Here is a 23,033-nt window from a genome sequence, read left to right as displayed (position 1 = left end):
TATTGATGCTGAACTTAAGTGTAGACATCTGATCAGCACAGAGCACTACAGCCCAGAACTCCTGGGCTCAAGTGATCCTTCCACCTCGGCCTCCTGAATAGCTGGAACTACAGGTCCACGCAACAAATTTTACATACAGGACTAAGATCCATTTCAATTTAATTTGTCAGTATGCCACAGGATAATGGTTAGTACTTTTTATCCCAAATACCAATATCCACTTACACAAAACTCACTTGTTGAAAGATTTTCCCTTTCCCTAGTGGATTAGATTAGCAACTTTGTTGAAAATCAATTGACCACATCTGTGGATCTATTTCTAGCTTCTCTAATATGCTCCATTAATCTATATATCTATCCTTCTGACATTACCAAACTGGCTTGATTACTGCAGCTCTATATTAAGTTTTACAGCTTAAAAAGAAAAAAGTTTTCAGCAGCTCTATTCTAAATGCTTTCTTTTCCCATTACTATATTAATTTTAGAAGTTTGGTCTATCTTACTTAAGCAAGAAAAAGAATTAAAGTCCCAGGGATTAGGCCAGGTGCAGTGGCTCACGTCTATAATCCCAGTATTTTGGGGGGCTAAGATGGGTGGATCACTTGAGGTGAGGCATTTGAGACCAGGCTGGCCAACATGGTGAAACCCCATCTCTACTAAAAATACAAAAAATTAGCTAGACGTGGTGGCAGACACCTATAATCCCGCTACTCAGAAGGCTGAGGCATGAGAATTGCTTGAACCCGGGAGGCAGAGGTTGGAGTGAGCTAAGATTGTGCAACTGCACTCCAACCTGGGCGACAGATCGAGACTCTGTCTCAACATATAAAAAAAGCCCCAGGGATTAGAAGAAAGGATATAAACTGACATTATCTGTAGATGATATGACTGTCTATATTGAAATGTAAAAAGAATCCACAGGTAAATTATTGGAATTCATAAGAATTTATCAGGGTTTCTGAGTTATGAAATCAAGAGATAACAATGTTGTATTTCTATATTACCAACAGTTAGAAAACAAAACAATAATGATACTTCAAACTTACATTGGGCTTATGTTAGGTATCATTTTAAACTCTTCATGTACGTGAGCACATTTAATATTCACAACCCTACCAGTTAAGAACTGTTACACATTACACATAGAAAGAGAAATGTAGAGTAGTTAAGTAACTTGCCCAAGATTACACAGCTCATAAATAATAGGTCCAAAATCAGAATACAAAAAGTATGGTTCTTAGATACCACACTATGCCATGTAAAATAAAAGTAAAAGTAAGAAGTTCTCAGGAATAGCCAGGCACAGTGGCTCACACCTGTAATCCCAGCACTTTGGGAGGCCAAGACAGGTGGATCACGAGGTCAGGAGATCAAGACCATCCTAGCTAACACGGTGAAACCCCATCTCTACTAAAAATACAAAAAATTAGCCAGGCGTGGTGGCATGAGCCTATCGTCCCAGCTTCGGGAGGCTGAGGCAAGACAATTGCTTGAACCTGGGAGGCGGAGGTTGTAGTGAGCTGAGATCACGACACTGCACTCCAGCCTGGGCAACAGAGTGAGACTGTCTCAAAAAAAAAAAAAAAAGTTCTCAGGAATAAATGCAACAAAAAACGTCCAAATCTTTAAGGAGAAAAGTCACCCAACTTTACTGAAAGACATTAACAAACATCCAGGCTGCAGTGGCTCACGCTGGTAATCCTAGTGCTTTGGGAAGCAGAGGTCGGAGGATCACTTGAGACCAGGAGTTTTAGACCAATCTAGGTAATACAGAGGGACCCTACCTCTAAAAAAAAAATTTTTTTTTAATTAGCAGAGCATGGTGATGTGTGCCTGTGGTCCTGGCTACTCAGGAGGCCGAGGTGGGAGCATTGCCTGAGCCTGGAGGTCAAGGCTGCAGTGAAACCATGATTGCACCATTGCACTTCAGCCTAGACGACTGAGCAAAATCCTATCTCAAAAAAAAAAAGTCCAAATGAATGGACAGATGCACAATATTCAAAGACTGGAAGATTCTATTGTAATGATGTCAATTATCTTCAACTCATTTGTAAATTCAATGTAATCCCAATCAAAACCCCAATAGCTACTGTTGCTGCCTTTTTTTTTTTTTGGAACTCAACAAGCTGATCTTAAAATGCTTAAGAAATACAAATGGTCAACAATTGCCAAGATAGTCTTGAATAAGAGTAAGATAAAAAAGACTTTAGCAGAGATTCAAACTTCTGGTAATGACAAACGGGGACAACCAGACCAATGTAGCAATGCCCAGAAAAACAAGTCTTGTAAGTATTAAGCTCGGCCGGGTACAGTGGCTCACACCTGTAATCCCAGCACTTTGGGAGGCCGAGGCGGGCAGATCACTTGAGGTCAGGAGTTCAAGACCAGCCTGGCCAACATGGCAAAACCCTGTCTCTACAAAAAATTTAGCCAGGTGTGGTGGTGCACATCTGTAGTCCCAGCTACTCAGGAGGCTGAGGCATGAGAACTGCTTGAATCCGGGAGGCAAAGGTTGCAGGGAGCCCAGATTATACCGCTGCACTCCAGCCTGGGCAGAGCGAGACTCTGCCTCAAAAACAAAAACAAACAAACAAAAACTCAAGTTAGTAGTATGTGTTTGCAATTCCGAAACCATTTCTGTGTAATCTAAGATTAAGCAAATAAGTAAACATGTTGAGGCTAATGGGAAACAGATTTCTTATTCTTGGAGAGTTATCGATATGTAAAGAGTGATGGACTGGAATCAGGGTTTTCAGTTAAAATTTGTTTTTTAAAATACACACACACACACACAGAAACATATTTATGAAGCAAACATAGACACATGTCCTAGTCATTTCCATTTAGTCATGCCGTATTATCAAGGAGCACATCTAATGTTTAGGTATTGATTTTTAAATAACCATTTTCCCCTAAAAGAAACCAGGGCTCATTGAAGAAATGACTGATTCCAGTGCCAGGTTGGGTAAAGAAGATCTGGAATATCTAGTGCCAGAAAGAAAGGGAGTGCTCCAATTATGATGGTGTCATGTCAAAAGGCCACAGAGCCAGTGTGAACGGGATCCTACTGGCCAAAGCAGGGGCAATTTGAAAAAAATGAAAAACGATAGTAAGAAATTATAACCTGTAGAATAAAGTAAGAATCTATGAGTCCTTATTGACATGAAATAAATGAATGAAAGTGATGGGCCGGGCGCAGTGGCTCACGCCTGTAATCCCAGCACTTTGGGAGGCCAAGGCGGGTGGATCACGAGCTCAGGAGATCGAGACCATCCTAGCTAACATGGTGAAACCCCGTCTCTACTAAAAATACAAAAAAATTAGCCAGGCGTGGTGGCGGGTGCCTGTAGTCCCAGCTACTCGGGAGGCTGACGCAGGAGAATGGCGTGAACCCAGGAGGCGGAGCTTGCAGTGAGCCAAGATGGCGCCACTGCACTCCAGCCTGAGCGACAGAGCGAGACTCCGTCTCAAAAAAAAAAAAAAGAAAGTGATGATAAGAAACCTCATCCTCTCAAAAGTGCTGGGATTACAGGTGTGAGCCACTCTCCTAAGCCGAGAAAAACTTTTTTTTTTTTTTTTTTTGAGACACAGTCTTGCTCTGTCGCCCAGGCTGGAATGCAGTAGCAGCATCTTGGTTCACTGCAGCCTCCGCCTCCCAGGTTCAAGCAATTTTCCTGCCTCAGCCCCCCAGTAGCTGGGACTACAGGCACGTGCCACCACGCCTGGCTCATTTTTGTATTTTTAGTAGAGACAGGGTTTCACCATGTTGGCCAGGATGGTCTCGAACTCCCAACCTCAAGTGATCCACCCGCCTCAGCCTCCCAAAGTGCAAAGATTACACGTGTGAGCCACCGCACCCAGCCAAGAAAAACATTCTTTATAATAAAATGCTAGCCAATAAAGGTAGAAGAAATGATGGAATCAGCAAATTATCTCATGGCAACCATCACAGTAACAAATAATTTTGGCAACAGATGTGAAAAATAAAAGGTAGGCCGGGCGCGGTGGCTCACACTTGTAATACCAGCACTTTGGAAGGCTGAGGCAGGTGGATCACGAGGTCAGGAGATCGAGATCATCCTGGCTAACACGGTGAAAGCCTGTCTCTACTAAAAATACAAAAAACTAGCCAGACGTGGTGGCAGGCGCCTGTAGTCCCAGCTACTCGGGAGGTTGAGGCAGGAGAATGGCATGAACCCGGGAGGCGGAGCTAGCAGTGAGCTGAGATTGCGCCACTGCACTCCAGCCTGGGAGACAGAGCAGGACTCCGTCTCAAAAAAAAAAAAAAAAAGAAAGAAAAGGTGAAAAGTGGTAAGAACGGTATTTTTATCGCCTCAACCAGTAAATTCGTTACAAAGGGAAAAATAGTAACGTTACAGGGGAAGAAACTTGCAAGACCACTTTAATAAGTGATCAAAGCTAACACCATAAGAAAAAGGATAAATTAACATCATGTGTCTCCTAATGTAATGAGGTAGGAAAAACACAAAATTATTTCTACAGTATTTCTGCTCAAAAATGTATACAATGATGAGGAAAACCAAGACATCTATATTGAAAAATGTTCTACAAAAAATACCCTCCCTAGACTCTTCAAAAATCCAACAGTCCAACCTGGACGACACAGTGAGACTCTGTCTCTACAAGAAAATAAAAATAAAAATAAAAATTAGCCAGTTATGATGGCAAGTGCCTGTAGTCCCAGCTACCCAGGAGGCTGAGGTACAAGGATCACTTGAGCCCTGGAGGCTGAGGTTGCAGTTAGCTGTGATCACATCACTGCACTTCAGCCTGGGCAACAGATTAAGTCCCTGTCGCAAAAATAAATAAATAACAATAGTTATGAAAAATACAGAATAAAGAAATGTTCTGAATTAAATGACTCAAAAGAGACATGACAAATAAATTAGCCCAATACTTGTTTGGATCTTTACCAGAAAAAATTATGTCATAAAAGTCATTATTTTCACAACTGGCACTTTGGGAGGCTGAGGTGGGAGGATCACTTGAGCCCAGGAGTTTGAAACTGGCCTGGTTGAAACAGCAAGACTCCATCTCCACAAAAAACGAAAAAAAAAAAAAAAGCCAGATGTAGTGTTTCTCGCCTTCAGTCTAGCTACTTTGGAGGCTAAGGCAGGAGGATCGCTTGAGCCCAAGGTCAAGGCTACAATGAGCTATGATCATGCCACTGCACTCTAGCCTCGATGACAGAGAAAGACTATCTCAAAAAAACAAAAAGTCTATGGATTAAAGGACTGTATAGATGTTAATTTCCTAACTTTGATAGGTAAACTGTATTTAGTAAGAATGTCTTTGTTCTTAGTAAATACACAATGATTAATTTAGACATAAAGGGACACCATATCTGCAACTTAAGTGGTTCGGAGGTGGGGGAAAACAAATATACACACACATGCATACACAAATATAGGTAGTGTATATATTATATATGTATATACATACATACATACATACACATAAATACTCAGATGATAAAGTAAATATGGCATGATGTTAATAATAGGGCAATCTGAATAACAGATACATAGAAGTTCTTTGTACTACTCTTGCAACTTAATTTCAGACAAAATTTAATTTCAAAGTTTAAATTATTACTAAAACACCATAAACTTTAGAATATAAGTAAACATATTTATGACCTTATATCACAAAGGAGTTCTTAAATAAGACACACAAAAAAGCACAAATATAAAGGAAATAAGAAATAAACTTGACTACATAAAAGTATCATTAAGAGAATAAATCAACAAGTCAAAACTGGGAGAAACTATTTGCAACCCATATAACAAACAATGGACTAGTATCTGGAATACATCATGAATTCCTACAACTAAGTAAGAAAAAAAGGATAAATAAAACACAAAAATAGACAAAAGAATTGCACAGGGATGGGGGTGAGAGGTAAAAGACTACACATTGGGTTCAGTGTACACTGCTTGGGTGATGGGTGCACCAAAATCTCAGAAATCACCACTGAAGAACTTATTTGTGTAATAAATAATAAATAAATAGAACAGAAAATTTATGAGGATGAATAATAAACAAAAATATGTTCAACCTCATTAGTAATTAGGAAAATGCAAGTGAAACTATGTTAAGATAACATTTACCATACACTAAAATAAAAAAAATTTTTTTTAATCTCACTCCTTTCAGTAGGAGATGGCTTAAAAAAATTTTTTTTAATCTCACAATGCAGTTATAAACTGGTGCAATCACTTTAAAAACTGGCATTATGTAATAAAACTAAAGAAATATGTTCTCTCTGACCCAACAATTCCTTTCCTATGTACTTCTTAGATAAAACTCTTGTCCAGCAGGAAAGAATGTTCATAGTAGCATCAAACTAAAACAACCAAAATATTTATCAACAATAAAACGGATAAACACACCATGATATGTTATTCTTCCAATGGGATACTATAGACTTGACCATACTGAGAATGAATGAGCAATAGCCACATGTATGAATATGGATGAATCACCAAAGACATACAGGGCAAATAAAGTCACAAAAGAAAACCAGCATGAGTCCATTTATGTAAAGTTCTAAATACAGCTTTAAAATTTTTTTAATGCTTTAAAGTACTGAATGCTTTAAAAAAATTTTAAGTTGCATTTAGGGATATATAATGAGTGGTAAAAAAACAACAGGAAAACAGAAAAGCAAGAGACTAATTATCAAATTTGGGACTGTGGTTATCTTGGGGGAAGGAGAGTGAACAAAATTGATGAAGAAAGGTACACAGGGTGCTTCTTCAGTATGTATAAATATTTTATTTCTTAACCTGGGTGGTAATCACATGGGTGTTTATATACTTATGTGTTTTATAAGCTTTTCTATAGGTAAAACAAATGTCACTAAAAGCAAGGACATAGTGCTTACGACTCAGCCCTAGAAACTGTAAAGGGAAACCTTTAAAAGAGAAACAACAGCCAGTGAAGTAGGAAGAAAGTAAGGAGACTGGTGTTTCAGAAGCCAAAAGAAAAAAGAAGGGAATAGTGAAACTGTGTCAAATATTACTGATAGGCAAAGTAGAGAAACTTTCACACAATATATAAAGTGCATTGTTCTCTCTCTGATGAATCACTTTTTTAGGATGTAGACATTATTTTCCAGTGACTAAGGATTTATTAGTAACATTAATGAGAAAGGATATGAACATTCTAATATTTTATATTCAGAAATCAAAATTCTTAACATATTTTTAAAATGTCCTCCTCTCATAATACAGAACATTAATTGCACCAACAGTATATAATCAATTATTAGAATAAGTGAATTCTTACATTTGACACCTGAGTTCTGGCAAACTTTAATTTGCCCCAGTATTTTTTTTTTTTGCCCCAAATATTTCTATCATTTGTTATTAAAATGGTAATGACAAAGACCTTTGTCACTGCCAAATCACATAAGTAAGTTAGGAGCTGGTAACAAATACAAAACACAAAAATTTGGTCAAAGAAGCCAAAACAGACATTTTGTCAATATTAGAAAGATGCATTGAATCATTCCCTTGGCTTTTTAAATTACAAATAATAAAAAAGCTTTTACTTTAAAGTAATGAACTATTTTTTAGAAGAGTTTGGACAATCATTTGGTTGTCTTAATTTTATAATTTGTTGTCTTAATTCTTTTAATTTTTTCACCTATAAAACATGATGAACTAAATACTACTTAAAGTCCCAACTAGCAATATTTTATGGTGTTATTTGGGAAAGGAAAAATCAATCACAAAAGGTAGTAATACTTTAGCTAAATAATAAACCACACTTTTGAGAACTGTGAAACCAAAAGTAGCACACACTAACCTAATAAGATATTCAAACTGGGCCATTCATTGCTTTTTCCTTAAGAGGTTTACTTTAAATAAAAGAGGGAGGCTCTTCAAAGCTACAATTTGCAGAGACAATTTAGAAGGCTGTATTTTTACTAATGCAAAATGCAACTTCACACAAGCTTAAGATACAGCTGGAAGTTCTAAAGTTTAGGAAACAAAACAAAATAAATCTTCTTTGAATAAAAGATCACATTATTCATTTAAGCTTGATATAAAATATCACTACTTAAAAAAGGAAAAGTATTTTTCTCAAGAGCATATATGGCAAAATTATTCTGGCTATAAACTAGCATATTTAAATTAATGTTAATAAGACTACTAATTTGAAGCAAATGGTTTGTGGCTTTTAAAGAATGAGTAGTATCAATGTTAGAAAATAAATTTGTAACTCTATTTCAGATATTCATTTGTTTTGTCAACAGAACCTCCTAATATTAATATTTAATTAATGGGTATACTTCATTCCAGGATTCTTGCTTTCCTTTATAAATCCTGAGAGAATTCAAGAAGAAAAAGGCTTATAAACATATATGGCTTAATAAATGAAACTTGTAACTTCAGAAAATTTGCTTTGTGACCCAAAAAAGAACTACTCACCAAAAGCAGCAGCCATAGGGGGTTCAAGGGATGGCTGGCCATCACCAGTAGGAAGGTCTAAGCGAGTGAAGTCTCTGCTTTTGTCATTATTATATTTCACATTAAGGCTGGTGAGCTTGGAGAAGTCAATGCGCAGAGTGCAGCACGCATTATAGATATTCTGGCCATCCAGAGCCTAAAGCGTGTAAGAAAGGGACTGGTTTTGGCAAGACAACAACACTGATAACGAAGAAGCCTATACTTTGACAAAGAGTGGCAATCAGGTGTAAAGCAGAAAGCACTAACTAAAAAGCCAAAGTCTTGGGTTTACTTTTACCTCACAGTCATTAACTATGAGCCTAAGAGAGAAAAAGAAAATCTCTAAGTCTCAGCTTTCATCTGTAAAATAAGACTGTTAATATTTATCTTGTCTGTGGTAAGATCAAATAAGAGAGGAGAAATGTGAAAGATTGGAAAACTACTGTCTATCATAGAAATGTTCACTATTATTATGATTATTTTGCCTATACCAAAAGTTTTAAGATACTCTGATTTTACATTTCATTTTAATTCATTTTAGTATAATTCACATTACACTAGCATGTATAAGCTTTGTTAGGATGAAACAAAGCTTTTGTAAATGGTACCTGTCAGAGCCACAATATATAAAATATTACCTACCACTTATTTTTTTCTCTTGTAAATTTACTTTGTAATACTTTAAATAATAAACTGAGGAAGACGTGGAGTCAGTTGTGACCAAAGATTAGCAACCCCGCCGGGCGCAGTGGCTCAAGCCTGTAATCCCAGCACTTTGGGAGGCCGAGGCGGGCGGATCATGAGGTCAGGAGATTGAGACCATCCTGGCTAACACGGTGAAACCCCGTCTCTACTAAAAATACAAAAAATTAGCCGGGCGTGTTGGCGGGCGCCTGTAGTCCCAGCTACTTGGGAGCCTGAGGCAGAAGAATGGCATGAACCCGGGAGGCGGAGCTTGCAGTGAGCCGAGATCGCGCCACTGCACTCCAGCCTGAGCGACAGAGCGAGACTCCGTCTCAAAAATAAAAAAATAAACAAATAAATAAATAAAAAAAAGATTAGCAACCCCTTCCTTTGCAAGAATAAAAATTTACCTAAGGGTATTTGTGGCCACTTATGACTTTTACAAATGCTTGAATTTATAAAAATAGATATCAGAAAGCAAAGCACATAAAAATAAAACATATATATATATCCTGATTTATAATAATGGTAATTAACAAGTATGCCATCATAAAGGTACAAAATAATATATCCAAGTTCACGGTACAGCAAATATAAAGGCTGTACTCCCAATCGAGTGCCAGACACTGTGTGGTACACAAAAGTACCACAAGCCTCAGTCCTCATCTTTGACCAAAAACTAGAAATGACTAGCAAAAAGTGCTACAAGATGAAATTAGTGTCAGGGATAGATATCAACAGAAGGTATGTCTAAGATAACTGAACTGAATGTCAAGCTTTGTATCTTGTCAAAATAGGCTTTCACGTACTAAAAAAAAAAAAAAAAAAGACAACATGAAATGACAGCAGCATATTTCCTAAGATTTAGTATCTCCACCAATTTAGAGCTCAACAGGAATAAACATTGAATACAGCTGCAAAAATGGTGAAATCAATCTCTGACTGATTTAACAGAAGTAAATGGTCTACAGCCATACCACCCTGAATGCACCTGATCTCATCTGAGCTCAGAAGTTAAGCAGGGTCGGGCCTGGTTAGTACTTGGATGGCAGAAGTAAATGAAAGCACGAGGGTAATGATGGCTCTATTAGCTTATGTGAGGAGTACTGTGTTCAATTCTAGACTTTAAACATGACAAACGGGACCTGCGTCTCAGAGATGTGAGAGGTGACAGGAGATTTGAGATCATTTCATATGAAGAAGTAATGATTTTTAGCTTAGAAAAAAAATACATGGAATCATACACTTTAAAACGACTAAAATGGTAAACATTATGTATATTTTGCCACAATTTTTTAAAAAAACACATGGTAAAGTGGGGCACAAGAGAAGGTATCACTGGAGTGATTAATAATTGAAAAATGAAACAAAGATCATAATTACCATTTTGGCATAATGTGCATTTACTGGGTCAGCATACTGAAGCAAGGCTTGAAACTGATTATTCTTTGTAAAGGTGATAATCTTCAAGACTGTGCCAAATTTAGAAAATATCTGGAAAACAGTTCACATTAGGTTAAATGTAAAAGAAAAGTATTAAACTAATGTACCTTTATAAATACAACTTGTTCATAAATCCTTTTAAATGAAAATTTTCTCTTGAAAACTTTGGTACCAAAATGACTTAAGCCTAAAACATTAACATTTCAATACCCATGACTATCTTAGAACAATGCCCAGTACACAACAGGCACTGGCCTATTTTATGGCATATATAAATGGTACAGTATTAAAATAGGAAACTACAATAATCAATAGCATGAGATGTGTTACAAAACATATGAATAAAAGTGGGAGTCATGGACCAACTATTTCACCCTGTGAAGAATCATCTACTTTTTGAGATTTCTGTAGCCACTAGAAGATGTTCAACTAGAGGCTGCTCTATTAATTCACCAAATATTTGGAAAGACAGCAGTAAACAAAACAGAGACAAAAGTCTATGTCCACATGAAGACAGACAATAAACATTTGACAAATATCCTAATATCTGGTGATTTTTAAAAGTCTTATGAATAAAAATAAAAGGGAAGGGGTGAGCATGAATCAGAACGCAAGCTGAGACAGTGCAAGAGTGGCGGCCAAAGAAGGCCTTTCTGAAGTGTCTTTTGAGAAGAAAAGAGTGAGGGGAAGGCTTCCTGACACCAACATCCTCACAATACATGTTCTACCTCAGCACCACAGGGCTCACAGCTAGAGTTACTATTAATAGTAACTCATTTCTGAAAGACTAAATAGGGGGGATAAAACAACAATATATTTAGTTTTCCTCTGTTGATATGGTTTGGCTCTGTGTCACCACCCAAATCTCATCTCAAATTGTGATTCCCCACATGTCAAAAGCGAGACCTGGTGGGAGGTGACTGGATCATGGGGGCAGTTTCCCCTTTGTTGTTCTCCTGATAGTGAGGGAGTTCTCAAGAGATCTGATGGTTTAAAAGTGGCAGTTTCCGGCCGGGCGCAGTGGCTCACGTTTGTAATCCCAGCACTTTGGGAGGCTGAGGCGGGCGGATCACAAGGTCAGGAGATCGAGACCACGGTGAAACCCCGTCTCTACTAAAAATACAAAAAAAATTAGCCGGGCGTGGTGGCGGGCGCCTGTAGTCCCAGCTACTCAGAGAGGCTGAGGCAGGAGAATGGCGTGAACCCGGGAGGCGGAGCTTGCAGTGAGCCGAGATTGCGCCACTGCACTCCAGCCTGGGCGACAGAGCGAGACTCCGTCTCAGAAAAAAAAAAAAAAAAAAAAAAAGTGGCAGTTTCCCCTGCGCGATCTCTCTCTGCTGCCACCATGTGAAGAAGGTCCTGGCTTCCCCTTCGCCTTCTGCCATGACTGTAAGTTTCCTGAAGCCTCCCCAGCCATGCAGAACTGTGAGTCAATTAAACCTTTTTTGTTTATAAATTACCCAGTCTCAGAGAGTATCTTTATAGCAGTGTGAAAATGAACTAATATTCACTCCATCTTAAATTTGAATCTTAAAACAAGAATTTGTTCTGCTTTTGAGATTTAAAAAGTTAAGTATTCCCTAGGCTGGTAAGATTTTGTGGTTACCAACCACTATGGTACAATCATGGCTCACTGCAGGCTCCACCTTCCCAGGCTCATACGATCCTCCCATCTCAGCCTCCCAAGTAGCTGGGACTACACCACACCTGGCTAATTTTTTATTTTTAAGGTTTTATAGAGATGAGGTCTCACTCTATTGGCCAGGCTGGTCTCAAACTCCTGAGCTCAAGTTATCCTCCCATCTTGGGCTTCCAAAGTGCCGGGATTACAGGTGTGAGCCACCATACCTGGCCCTGCTTTTTAATTCTCAAAAAGTATGCTCAAGAATAACTATCCTTCCCTGGTAGTCTAGTGGTTAAAAAAACATGAAAGAAAGAATATTCTAAAGCACAGGTAATGAAAGAAAAAATAGATAAACTGGACTACCTCAAAATCAAAAACTTTTGTGCATCAAAGGAAACTATCAACAGAGTGAAATCAATCATGTATATGATAATGGGTTAAGATCCAGAACAGATAAAGAACTCATGCAACTCAACGACAATACAAACAATGCAACCCAAAAACAGGCAAAGGACTTCAATAGACATTTCTCCAAAGAAGCTAATCAAATAGCCAATAAGCCCACAAAAAGATGCTCAATATCACTAATCATTAGACAAATGCAAATCAAGACTACATATCAACTAACTTGCATTAGGATAGTTATAAAATTTTTTAAAACCCATAAAATATTGGGGAGGATATGAAGAAAATGGAACCCCTGTGCACGTTGGTAGAAATGTAAAATGTTACAGCCACTATGGAAAAAGTATGACCTTTCCTTAAAAAATTAAAAATAGAATTACCGTATGATCCAGCAATTTTATTTCTAGGTATATAGCAAAAAAATTGAAAGCAGGGACTCAAAGAGATATGCATATACTCATGTGTACTGCAGCATTACACAAAATAGCCAAAACAGGAAGCAACCAATGTGTTCATCAATGAATAAATGGATAAACAAAATATGATATATACATACTACTTAATATTACTCAGCCTCAAAAAGGAGAAAAATTCTGAATATGGGTGAACCTTCATCATGCCAGGTGAAATACGCCAGTCACAAAAGCACACATACTGCATAGTTCCACTTACATGAGGAACCTAAGGTGTAGTCAAACTCACAGAGACCGAAAACAGACTGGTGATTGCTGGGGGCTAGGAGAGTAGATGAATAAAGAGTTCCGTTTAATGGGTAAAGAAAGTTTCAGTTTGGGAAGATGAAAAAAATTCTGGAGACATGGTATTTGGTGATGGTTGAAAAACAATGTGAATATACTTAGTGTCACTGAACTATACAATTAAAAAGAGTTAAAACAGTAAATTTCATGTTATATATATTTTGCCACTTAAATCACTTACAGCAAGACATGAATCAATGTATGTATTATACATGCATCAACTCAACGTTTTCTCTCAATAAAGGAGTAATGTTAGACTTTAAAAAAGTTGGGGGTGTAATATAACAACTGTCTGACCTCCCTTCTTCATTACTACAGCCCAGGCGGCATTCTAAATTATAAGGCAGATTATATTTTTCCGTGCTTAAAATCCTTTACTACCTCCCCTTTATATACAGGGTAAAATCCAAGCTCCTTCATATAACATAACACTCTTGCCCTGGTTTATCTCTCAAACCTCACTTCCTGACACTTCTTGTATAACACTACAGTTCTCCAAATTTACCAAGTGATTTCAGACCTCTATGCCCATATATGAGGATTTTCCGTTTTCCTAGAAATGTGTTTTAACAGCTAGTAAGCCTTCATTTATCTTTTCCAAAACTCAGCTCAGGGAACAATGCCACCATAAAATTCTCAGCCTCCCCCAAATCCCTATAGCATTATTTTTCCCGAGTTGTATCTATTTCTTGGTTTTATATAAATATTTATCAGCCGGGCGCAGTGGCTCACGCCTGTAAATCCCAGCACTTTGGGAGGCTGAGGTGGGTGGGTCACCTGAGGTCAGGAGTTCAAGACCAGCCTGGCCAACATGGTGAAACCCCATCTCTACTAAAAATACAAAAATTAGCCAGGCGTGGTGGCGCATGCCTGTAATCCCAGCTACTCGGGAGGCTGAGGCAGGAGAATCGCTTGAATCTGGGAGGTGGAGGTTGCAGTGAGCTGAAATCAGGCCATTGCACTCCAACCTGGGCAATAAGAGAGAAACTCCGTCTCAAAAATATATATATATTTATCTTGCTGTTGTACTTCTACTCTACTATACATTTATTTATATAACTGTCTCCTTTAATTAGACTGAAGGCTCCTTGAAGGAATATACCTTGTCTTAATCATTTCTGCATCATTAAGTACAATTCCTGGCATGTAAGAGATATAGACTAAAATGCTTATTATTAATTGATAAAGAATTATATCTAGACCTGGTTGGAGAATTATAGCAATATGCAATTTTTTTTCCTTTTTAAGAGACAGGGTCTCACCCTGTCACCCGTAATGGTGTGCAGTGACACCATCATAGTTCACTATAACCTTGAACTCCTGGGCTCAAGCAATCCTCCTGCTTTAGTCTCCAGAGTACTACAGGTACATACCACCATGCATGGCTAATTTTTAAATTTTTTTAGAGATGGGGTCTCGCTACCTTACCCAGGCTGGTCTCAAACTCCTGACCTCACACGATTCTCCTACCTTAGCCTCCCAAAGTACTGGGATTATAGGCATGAGCCACTGTACCCAGCTGGCAATATGTAATTTTTTTCCCTTTTTTTAAAGCTTTTCTTTCATTTTTTCTTTTTAAAAAAATACTTCTTTTCACCCCAAGGGAAGTCAGCAATTTCAAAAAATAATAAATATTCTTGATGTAAAATATCTCATTAGTGAAGGAATAAGATAATTTGCTCTAACGTTTGGAAAATTTTTATACTAAATTATGCTATAAAACCTAATTTCCACTCACCTTTCAGATTTTGTTAATGTTTACATTCCTTTTCTCATTTAACTTCAACAATGGCCTAAAGCACATCCTGGGACAGCTTGGTGTTTTGCTGTGTGGTTTTTATCTGAATGTGCTAAGAGAACAGAACTTGCCTGAATGGGCTAACCAGCAATAGCACTCTAGTCCCCTGGATTCTATTCACTGAGAGAGGAGGTACAAAAAACAATATGATACTTCTGAATAAAGTAACTGGGCACCAACATCAGGGGATCCAGGAATGCCTGAGGTGTGATTTTTAACACCTTTTCATAATTATCAAAATAGTAAATTTTAAACAGATTTGGTATCAAAAATTAAAATTCAGGGAGGTTTGATATATGAATCTATTTTTATGAATTATAAGGTCTTTGACTCTGTTTCCCTAATATATTTTGCTGTCAAAAATATGGACAAATACTCAACTCCAGATATCTCCTGTGTATTTTAGTATTTTCAGACTGTAACACAGGACTAAGAAGATACTAAAGATCAAATTCTGATAAAATTCATCTTCAGAGGGATTTTTTATAAAGGTAGAATTTGTCAGAAACTGAAAATGTCCACTTGTAAAAAGTGTATTCATGGCCAGGCTCACGCCTGTAAACCCAGCACTTCGGGAGGCTGAGGTGGGCAGATCACCTGAGGTCAGGAGTTCAAGACCAGCCTGGCCAACATGGCGAAACCCCTTCTCCACTAAAAGTACAAAAATTAGCCAGGCGTGGTGGTGGGCGCCTGTAATCCCAGCTACTCAGGAGGCTGAGGCAGGAGAATTGCTTGAACCCAGGAGGCGGAGATTGCAGTGAGCCAAGATTGCACCACCACACTCCAGCCTGGGATATAAGAGTGAGACTCCGTCTCAAAAAAAAAAAAAAAGTGTATTCACATTAGAATTTTTTTTTAATATCAAGCACACTGGCCACAACTTGTTCATAATAGTTTTTGTAGCCAATGAAATAATATGATTTAAGAACCAGAATTTTGTATCACTAGGATTGATTCTTTTATTTAGTACCATAATGCCTAGCTTTTATAAGTTATTTATCTTTATTACAATTCAAAAAGATTGGTCCTTTGTCCAGAAGAGATTCATCTATTGGACACTCAAAAACCATTCCCATGTATAAGAGTACTCAGAAGTAATGGATTACATGAGAACATCGTTATGAGCTACTTCTTTCATACACAAAGACACTTTTTAGTATGCAGGATTCAGCATTTACATAATGAATCAGTTGATGAATTCTATCTACAAATATTCTGAGATGATGTCATCCAGTCCAATGACTTTAAGTACCACACCTACGCTGAAGGTTTCCAAATCTCCAGCCTGAATTCTTTCCTGAATCCAGACTTAATTCCCATTTATCATCTCCCACTTGTATATCTAATAGGTATCTTAAGTTAACATGTTCAAATCAAACTCTTGATTCCTGCCTACCTCCAACTCCTGCCCCAAATCTTTTTTTGTCTTTGTCTTTTTATTATTACTATTATTTATTTACCTCAGTCTTTACATCTTAGCTCCATTTTACCAGAGGCTCAGGTCCAAAATCTGGGAGGCATTCTTGATTACTCCCTTTCCCTTCAGAACCACATCTAATCAATCTATCAGCAAATCTTTCAAAATATATCCACAGAAGCCTGTATAGGTGGCCCGTAACTATAGCCCCAGCTTCTCATAGGGTGGAATGATCTCTTGAGCCCAGGAATTTATTTAAGGCCAGTCTGGGTAACATAGCAAGACCCTATCTCTAATTTTAAAAAAATCCATAATCACCACTTCCAGTGCCTATGCCCTCACCCAGGCCACCATCATCTCTCACTTGAAGTAGGACAAGAGCCTCCACTTAACCCTATACAGCTTATTTTTTCTGGAGGATGGGGAGGCAGGGTTTCACTCTGTCATCCAGGCTGGAATGCAGTGGTACAATCTCGGTTCACTGCAACCTCCACCTCCTGGGCTCAAGCTATCCTCCCACCTCAGCCTCCTGAGTAGCTGGGACTACAGGTGTGTGCCACCACCCTTGGCTAATTTTTTGTATTTTTGGTACAGATGGGGTGTTGCCATGTTGCCCAGGCTGGTCTTGAACACCTGAGCTCAGATGATCCATTGGCCTCGGCCTCCCAGAGTGCTGGGATTACAGGCGTGAGCCACCACACCTGGCCACAGTTTATTCTTAATACAGCAACAAGAGTGATTCTGCTAAAACATAAATGATATAATCTCACTGTTCCATTAAAAATCCTCCAAAGGTTTCCCATCTTACCTAGTATAAGAAATTATAAAAAGCTTTGAAACATCACTGCTCTAATGCCCTCTCGCATAGGGCTTTCTTACTCTCTCTATTCCAGTGACACCAGCCTTCTTTCTGATACTTGAACACAACAAGCATACCTTAGGCATCTTACATTTGCTGTTCTTTTGGACTGGATCATTATTTCTCCACATACACACATAACTTATATCTTCACATCCTATAAGCCTCTGCTCAAATATCATATTGCAAAGACTTTCCCTAACTTCTTTCATCTAAAATAGCATCAATCCCATCTCAGTCACTCTCAATTCCCTTACCATGAGCTAAAGGAACACTAGTTTCTATAGATGTTAGATAGCAGTTCAGCCAGGACCAATTTTCAGCATATAATAAAATAATTTGCTAAATAGTTATAACAGGTACAACCAACTCCACACTTCTGTATATTCCCCTACCATAATATTCATCACATTTTATGCCATTATTTATGAAATTAGTGTCTTACCCACAAGACTACAAGAGAAAGAACCAGTTTCTTACATTGCTCTTTACTAGCATTTGATCATTAAAGCTAACACTTCTTGCGCACTTAGATGGAGTCTTGCTCTGCTGCCCAGGCTGGAGAGCAGTGGTGCGATCTCAGCTCACTGCAATCTCAGCCTCCTGGGTATAAGTGATTCTCCTGCCTCAGCCTCCAGAATAGGTGGAACTACAGATATATGCCACCACACCCGGCTAATTTTTTATATTTTTAGAAGAGATAGGGTTTCAGCATGTTGGCTAGGCTGGAGTTGAACTCCTGACCTCAAGTCATCCACCCGCCTTGGCCTCTCAAAGTGTTGGGATTACAGGCGTGAGCCACCACACCCAACCCTTTCTTGGGTACTTAATATGTATCAGGCCCTGTTCTATTTAATGAGTACTTTAAATGTATTAACTCATGTAATCCTCGCAATAAAAAAAAAAAAGAGAGAGAACATCATCTTCATTATAAAAAATAGAAGGGGTAAGTTACTTGCCCAAGGCTATAGAGGCAGTAGAGTCAGGATTCAAACTAGCTCCAGACCTTGTATCTGTAACTGTTATGCCAGACTGGCTCTTAGTTGGCTGATGGGATAGAATGCCAGGGGGGAGGGCTTGCTTAATGTAATTAGATTCAGGCTCCCTGAGGAGGTAACATTTGAGCTGAGAGTTGAATGATGTCGATCCTGCCAGGTGACTACCTGGGTAAAGAGTGTTCCCGGCCTAAGAAATACAAGACAGAAATGGACTAAGTACAGAATTAAGCAGGGGAACAGGGAAGGGAGGTAGGGAGAGAGAGACAGTGCCAGAAAAGACAGGTGTTAAATAAGCAGAAGAGTATTAGGTAATGAAGATAAAGAGATGGGAGAGAAGTGTGCATTTGGGGGCCTTCATAAGGAGTTGGTTTTATTTCAATAGCACTGGAAAAGAGGGTTTAAAAAGTGAGTGCTGTAACTGAAAGGCTGAGAGTCCTACCCCAGCACTTGCTACTGAGGACACTCAGAATTAGTCCTCTTCACCTGAAGGTCACCATGATCTCTTGAGGGAAAAACAAAATCTGTTACTGTGGTTAGGGAGATGATAAATGAAATGATAAGACAGGACCACATGACTGTAGCTAAACTTGCTGCTGGCTGATGGCAGTGTTGGGACATAGGCATAAGAACATCTTTTATAAAAGCAATAGCTACAATGTTACAATAGCAACCCCGGAACAAACACTGCTAAAGATCATATTAGTCTTCAATGCCACTTTCCAGGATAAACAGAAGAGAAGAAAATCCACAAGAACAATGAAACCAATCACTTAAGCAACAGCTGAACCCTTTCAGAGAGCAACCGTGGCTCTGGATACCATTGCTAGAGTCCTGCTTAGGACATGCTTCACAAATGCATATGTTTTAAAAATGGTACTCAGAAAACTCTCAAAGGGGAAACCCAGTAGGCCTACTCAATGGCATGTTTAACATATACATGCAGGCACAGCACTTTACTGAGAAATGTGTCTGAGCTCTATCGCCAACTGGTATAAGGACTGTGGGAAAGTAAATGGACTTCTAAGGGCCCTAGCTTCTTTATTTGTAAAATGTGAGCCTAGAGTAAGATGCATTTTAATTCTTACATATACAAGCACACACACACCTCTATGACTCTGCACATACTACAAATCCAAAGGCATGACTCTGTTAAATGAAAATAAGCAAGGGAAGTGTTGCAGTATTTTAATATGTGGGTTAAGTGTAATGAAATGAAATCAATATATTTAAAGAGGACAAATGCTGACTAAATTTTGGGGCTATATGTCAAATATTTATATACACAGATTACCAGATAACTGTATATTACATTCTTAGGATATGTATATATGAAGTATTAGTTAAAAATGTAACAACCATTCAAAAACAAAACATGGGAAATTACATCAGGAAGCTTCAATTCTAATTGGCTCTTCAATTACGCTCTACAATATTCTATACTTATCAATTATTTGGGTTTTGGATTTATTCACTACAAAATTATGAAACTAAGTAACCTTCAATTCTTAAATTCTACATATTACTTGCCATGATTTCTTTTATCAAGACAACTTAGATATAGCAATGGGTAGTGTATGAAGCTTAGGTTGGGCATCAGTCAATATTTAACATGGTATATTCATATTACACGTGAAGACTTTTTGAACACTTTCCCTTTAGAATTTTTAAATCAGAAATCCTCAAATGTAAGAAGTTGTCCAGAAATAAATTGGTTGTACTCAACGGTGACATTACTTTCTAAGGAACAACTACTTCCTGGACTTTTCACAGTATTCTATGCTTTGTTCATTGTCATGCTTATCTACAAGAAAAAAAAAAAAAACGAAACTTTTTACACCCTTTTTAATTACGTATTCAAGTTAGAAAAAGGAGGCTGTCAAAAAATTACCTCTAATTTCTATGAAATTAGATAAAGATTTTTTCATTATTTAAACAAATATATCAACAAAACCAATAAGCTAAACAACTTAGATATAAAACATCAAAAGTTTCAGAGGCCATATTTAACTTAACTTTCTTAAGTGTATTTATTCCTCCTTACCTGATGAAGAACTTCCAGGGTAACAGGGTAAAAGAGGTTTTCAATAATTATTCGAAGCACAGGGCTCTGCCCAGGTAGGACTGTGCCTTCATTGGAAGGACCTCCAGAAAGGGCCAGGCTTCCTGATTGGACGGCACTGACAGCCTGCAGTGCAGCTTGGGCTCGCTATAGAACAACCCAAAATGAGAACTTTTGATTATACAGATGCATTATATGAATCCTAAAATTTAGTTGACATAAAACAGTATGAAGCAACATAGTTAAGTAAAACAAGATTTATCTACTCTGTCTGGAGATACATATCCTAAATTTGTAATCCGTCAACAGTCAAACACCTCCCTGCATACCACAATGACACAGTATTTTTAAAAGGTGCTTAAATTTACTTGAAGAATAAAAACACATGGAGAAAAGGAGAAAATGTGGATATAATTTTTATTTCCTAATTTTTAAAAGACAATGGGGGAAGAAATATGAAAGCAACATTAAAGACTATGGCATGGGATGTTTACACCCAAGCAAGGGTAGTCAAGACAAGCTTCTAAATATTCTCCACTAAAAGAAACCAAGGCACTCTAAAAGAATAGCTGATTCCAGAACAGGGGCCCAGAAATCACAAGAAGACTATAAAATATTTTTGTTTTGGGGCAGGGGGAGGGAGCATTGGTCAGAATGCAAGGAAATGTTCAAAGAATGATAGGGATATTCCAAAAGGACATAGAAACCAGCTTGAAGGGGCCTGCACTGGCCAAATCTAGGACAATCTGTGTATCAAAATAAAACAACTGTTAAAAACAGAAAATCCATCAAATAACATAGGAAACCTTTAGTCCATACTGATATAAATAAACAGCTGATAAGGAACAGTATATTGACATAGTCTTAAAGTACCTGCCCACAAAATACTACTCTTCCCCCTTGTAAGTAACAACTTTACAGTGGAGAAGGCTGGCAAACACCACTCTAATCAAGTGATCAAAGAGCCCATCATTACTAACACAACAAATGGAAATTTTATAATGCAATGAAAAGAGCATTACTTCTGTGATGTTCTGTCAAAGACAGATACTCAATTGAATCACAAGGAAACATCAGACAAACTCAAACTGAGGGACATTCTTGAAAATAAATTGCCTATAATTTTCAACATGTCAAGGTTATGAAAGGCCCTAAAGGAGACTAAAAAGACATTACAATTAAATGGAAATGTGATTCTAACTGAATCCTTTTGCTATAAACAAACATTATTGGGTCAATTGGCAAAACATAAATGGGGTATGAGGAATGGAGGGAACTTATGTATCAATGTTAACTTCCTGATGTTGACTGCTGTATTCTGGTTGATAGAAGAATGTCCTTGTTTGTAGGAAATGCAGACTAAAAATATTGGACAGGAAAGAAGGACCAGAGTGGCAACTTATTCTCAAAAGGCTCAACAATCAAAAGTCCTTTGTACTATAATGGAAACTTTTTTCTAAGTTTGTGATTGTCTCAAAATTTTAAGCAACTATTATTACTTTGGGGCCACAGAGCAAGATGCTGTCTCAAAAAAAAAAAAGTGTGTCTGATGCTAAAAATTATGAAGGAGCAGAATTCCTATTATGGGAAATAATTTTAAAACGTTTGGGTAACAAACTCTCTGGAATAGTTAAATTAATAAAGGAAATAATAGCAGTAGTATGATCAGGAAAACAAATTTAATGTGGGATAAGGAGAAATGTATACTTCATGTAAAATATAAAAATGCCTGGAAAATGTAAAGAAGATATTTCTCAGATTGAGAATATGAAAATATACAATAAAAATGCACAGATCTTAAGTGTTAAGTATGATTGTTTTTTAGAGAAAATCCTTCTATGGTCATCTCATGGCAGATTTATAAACTTTCATCCACAAGGTCAAGAAAAGCTGCATACAATAATGACTCCTATTAACACAACCATTTCTCAAATGCTGTATCTCAGAATATAACCTAAATTTTACAGTTGTGATTTTAGTTTAAATCAAGGAAACAAAACACTTAACATTCACCTGACCTGCTGGCAAGTGCAATCATAAACTGGAAAAGTAAAGTGCATATTTTGGGATAGCTTGCTATTCAGAGAACAAAAAGGAATGAAACATTCATCTATCAGCTTTCTGGGAATGTCAGAATAAAAAGATACGATAGTACTTTAAAAATATCAAACAGGTATCTGCAAGTTGGACATTAGGTTTGATGTAGGACTTTGAATTTTAAAAAAATTATTGTATTTTATCAAACATCAATGCATAAAAGTTGTACAAAAGCAACAAGATGGAAAAAGTATTGGGAAGAAATGAAGGCTATCTCAGAATAAACTAGGTCATTTAGGCTGGCTTTGGTTGCCAAGCAACTGGGATTTCTCACTGTTTCTCTTTGGAATAATCCAATCTTTAAGATTTATTAAATTGTTTTTTCCCTTCAAGGTTTATAGTAACATATTCAGGAATCACACTAATGAGAAAACTGCAGGATTTACATGAAGGAAAATTAAAAACTCTACTGAA

At 37.6% G+C, this 23,033-nt stretch overlaps 1 protein-coding gene across 41 annotated transcripts in view; it reads right to left on the bottom strand.

The window, feature by feature from the left end:
* PTBP3 (polypyrimidine tract binding protein 3) overlaps window positions 1–23,033 on the bottom strand; it is a 166,185-nt gene that overhangs the window by 23,275 nt on the left and 119,877 nt on the right. For all 41 annotated transcript variants that reach the window (XM_055271470.2, XM_055271476.2, XM_063636110.1 and 38 more), the window contains 3 exons: window positions 20,505–20,669; window positions 10,545–10,655; window positions 8,460–8,634 (listed from right to left, as the gene is read on the bottom strand). In XM_055271470.2, the coding sequence (XP_055127445.1) occupies window positions 8,460–8,634; window positions 10,545–10,655; window positions 20,505–20,669 (451 nt within the window). The remainder of the gene's footprint in view (window positions 1–8,459; window positions 8,635–10,544; window positions 10,656–20,504; window positions 20,670–23,033) is intronic.

The sequence above is a fragment of the Symphalangus syndactylus genome, chromosome 3 (assembly GCF_028878055.3).
Source record: "Symphalangus syndactylus isolate Jambi chromosome 3, NHGRI_mSymSyn1-v2.1_pri, whole genome shotgun sequence".
NCBI lineage: Eukaryota > Metazoa > Chordata > Mammalia > Primates > Hylobatidae > Symphalangus > Symphalangus syndactylus.
Note: the sequence above shows the minus strand (reverse complement) of the source record. Positions and strands in the feature narration are given on the sequence as shown.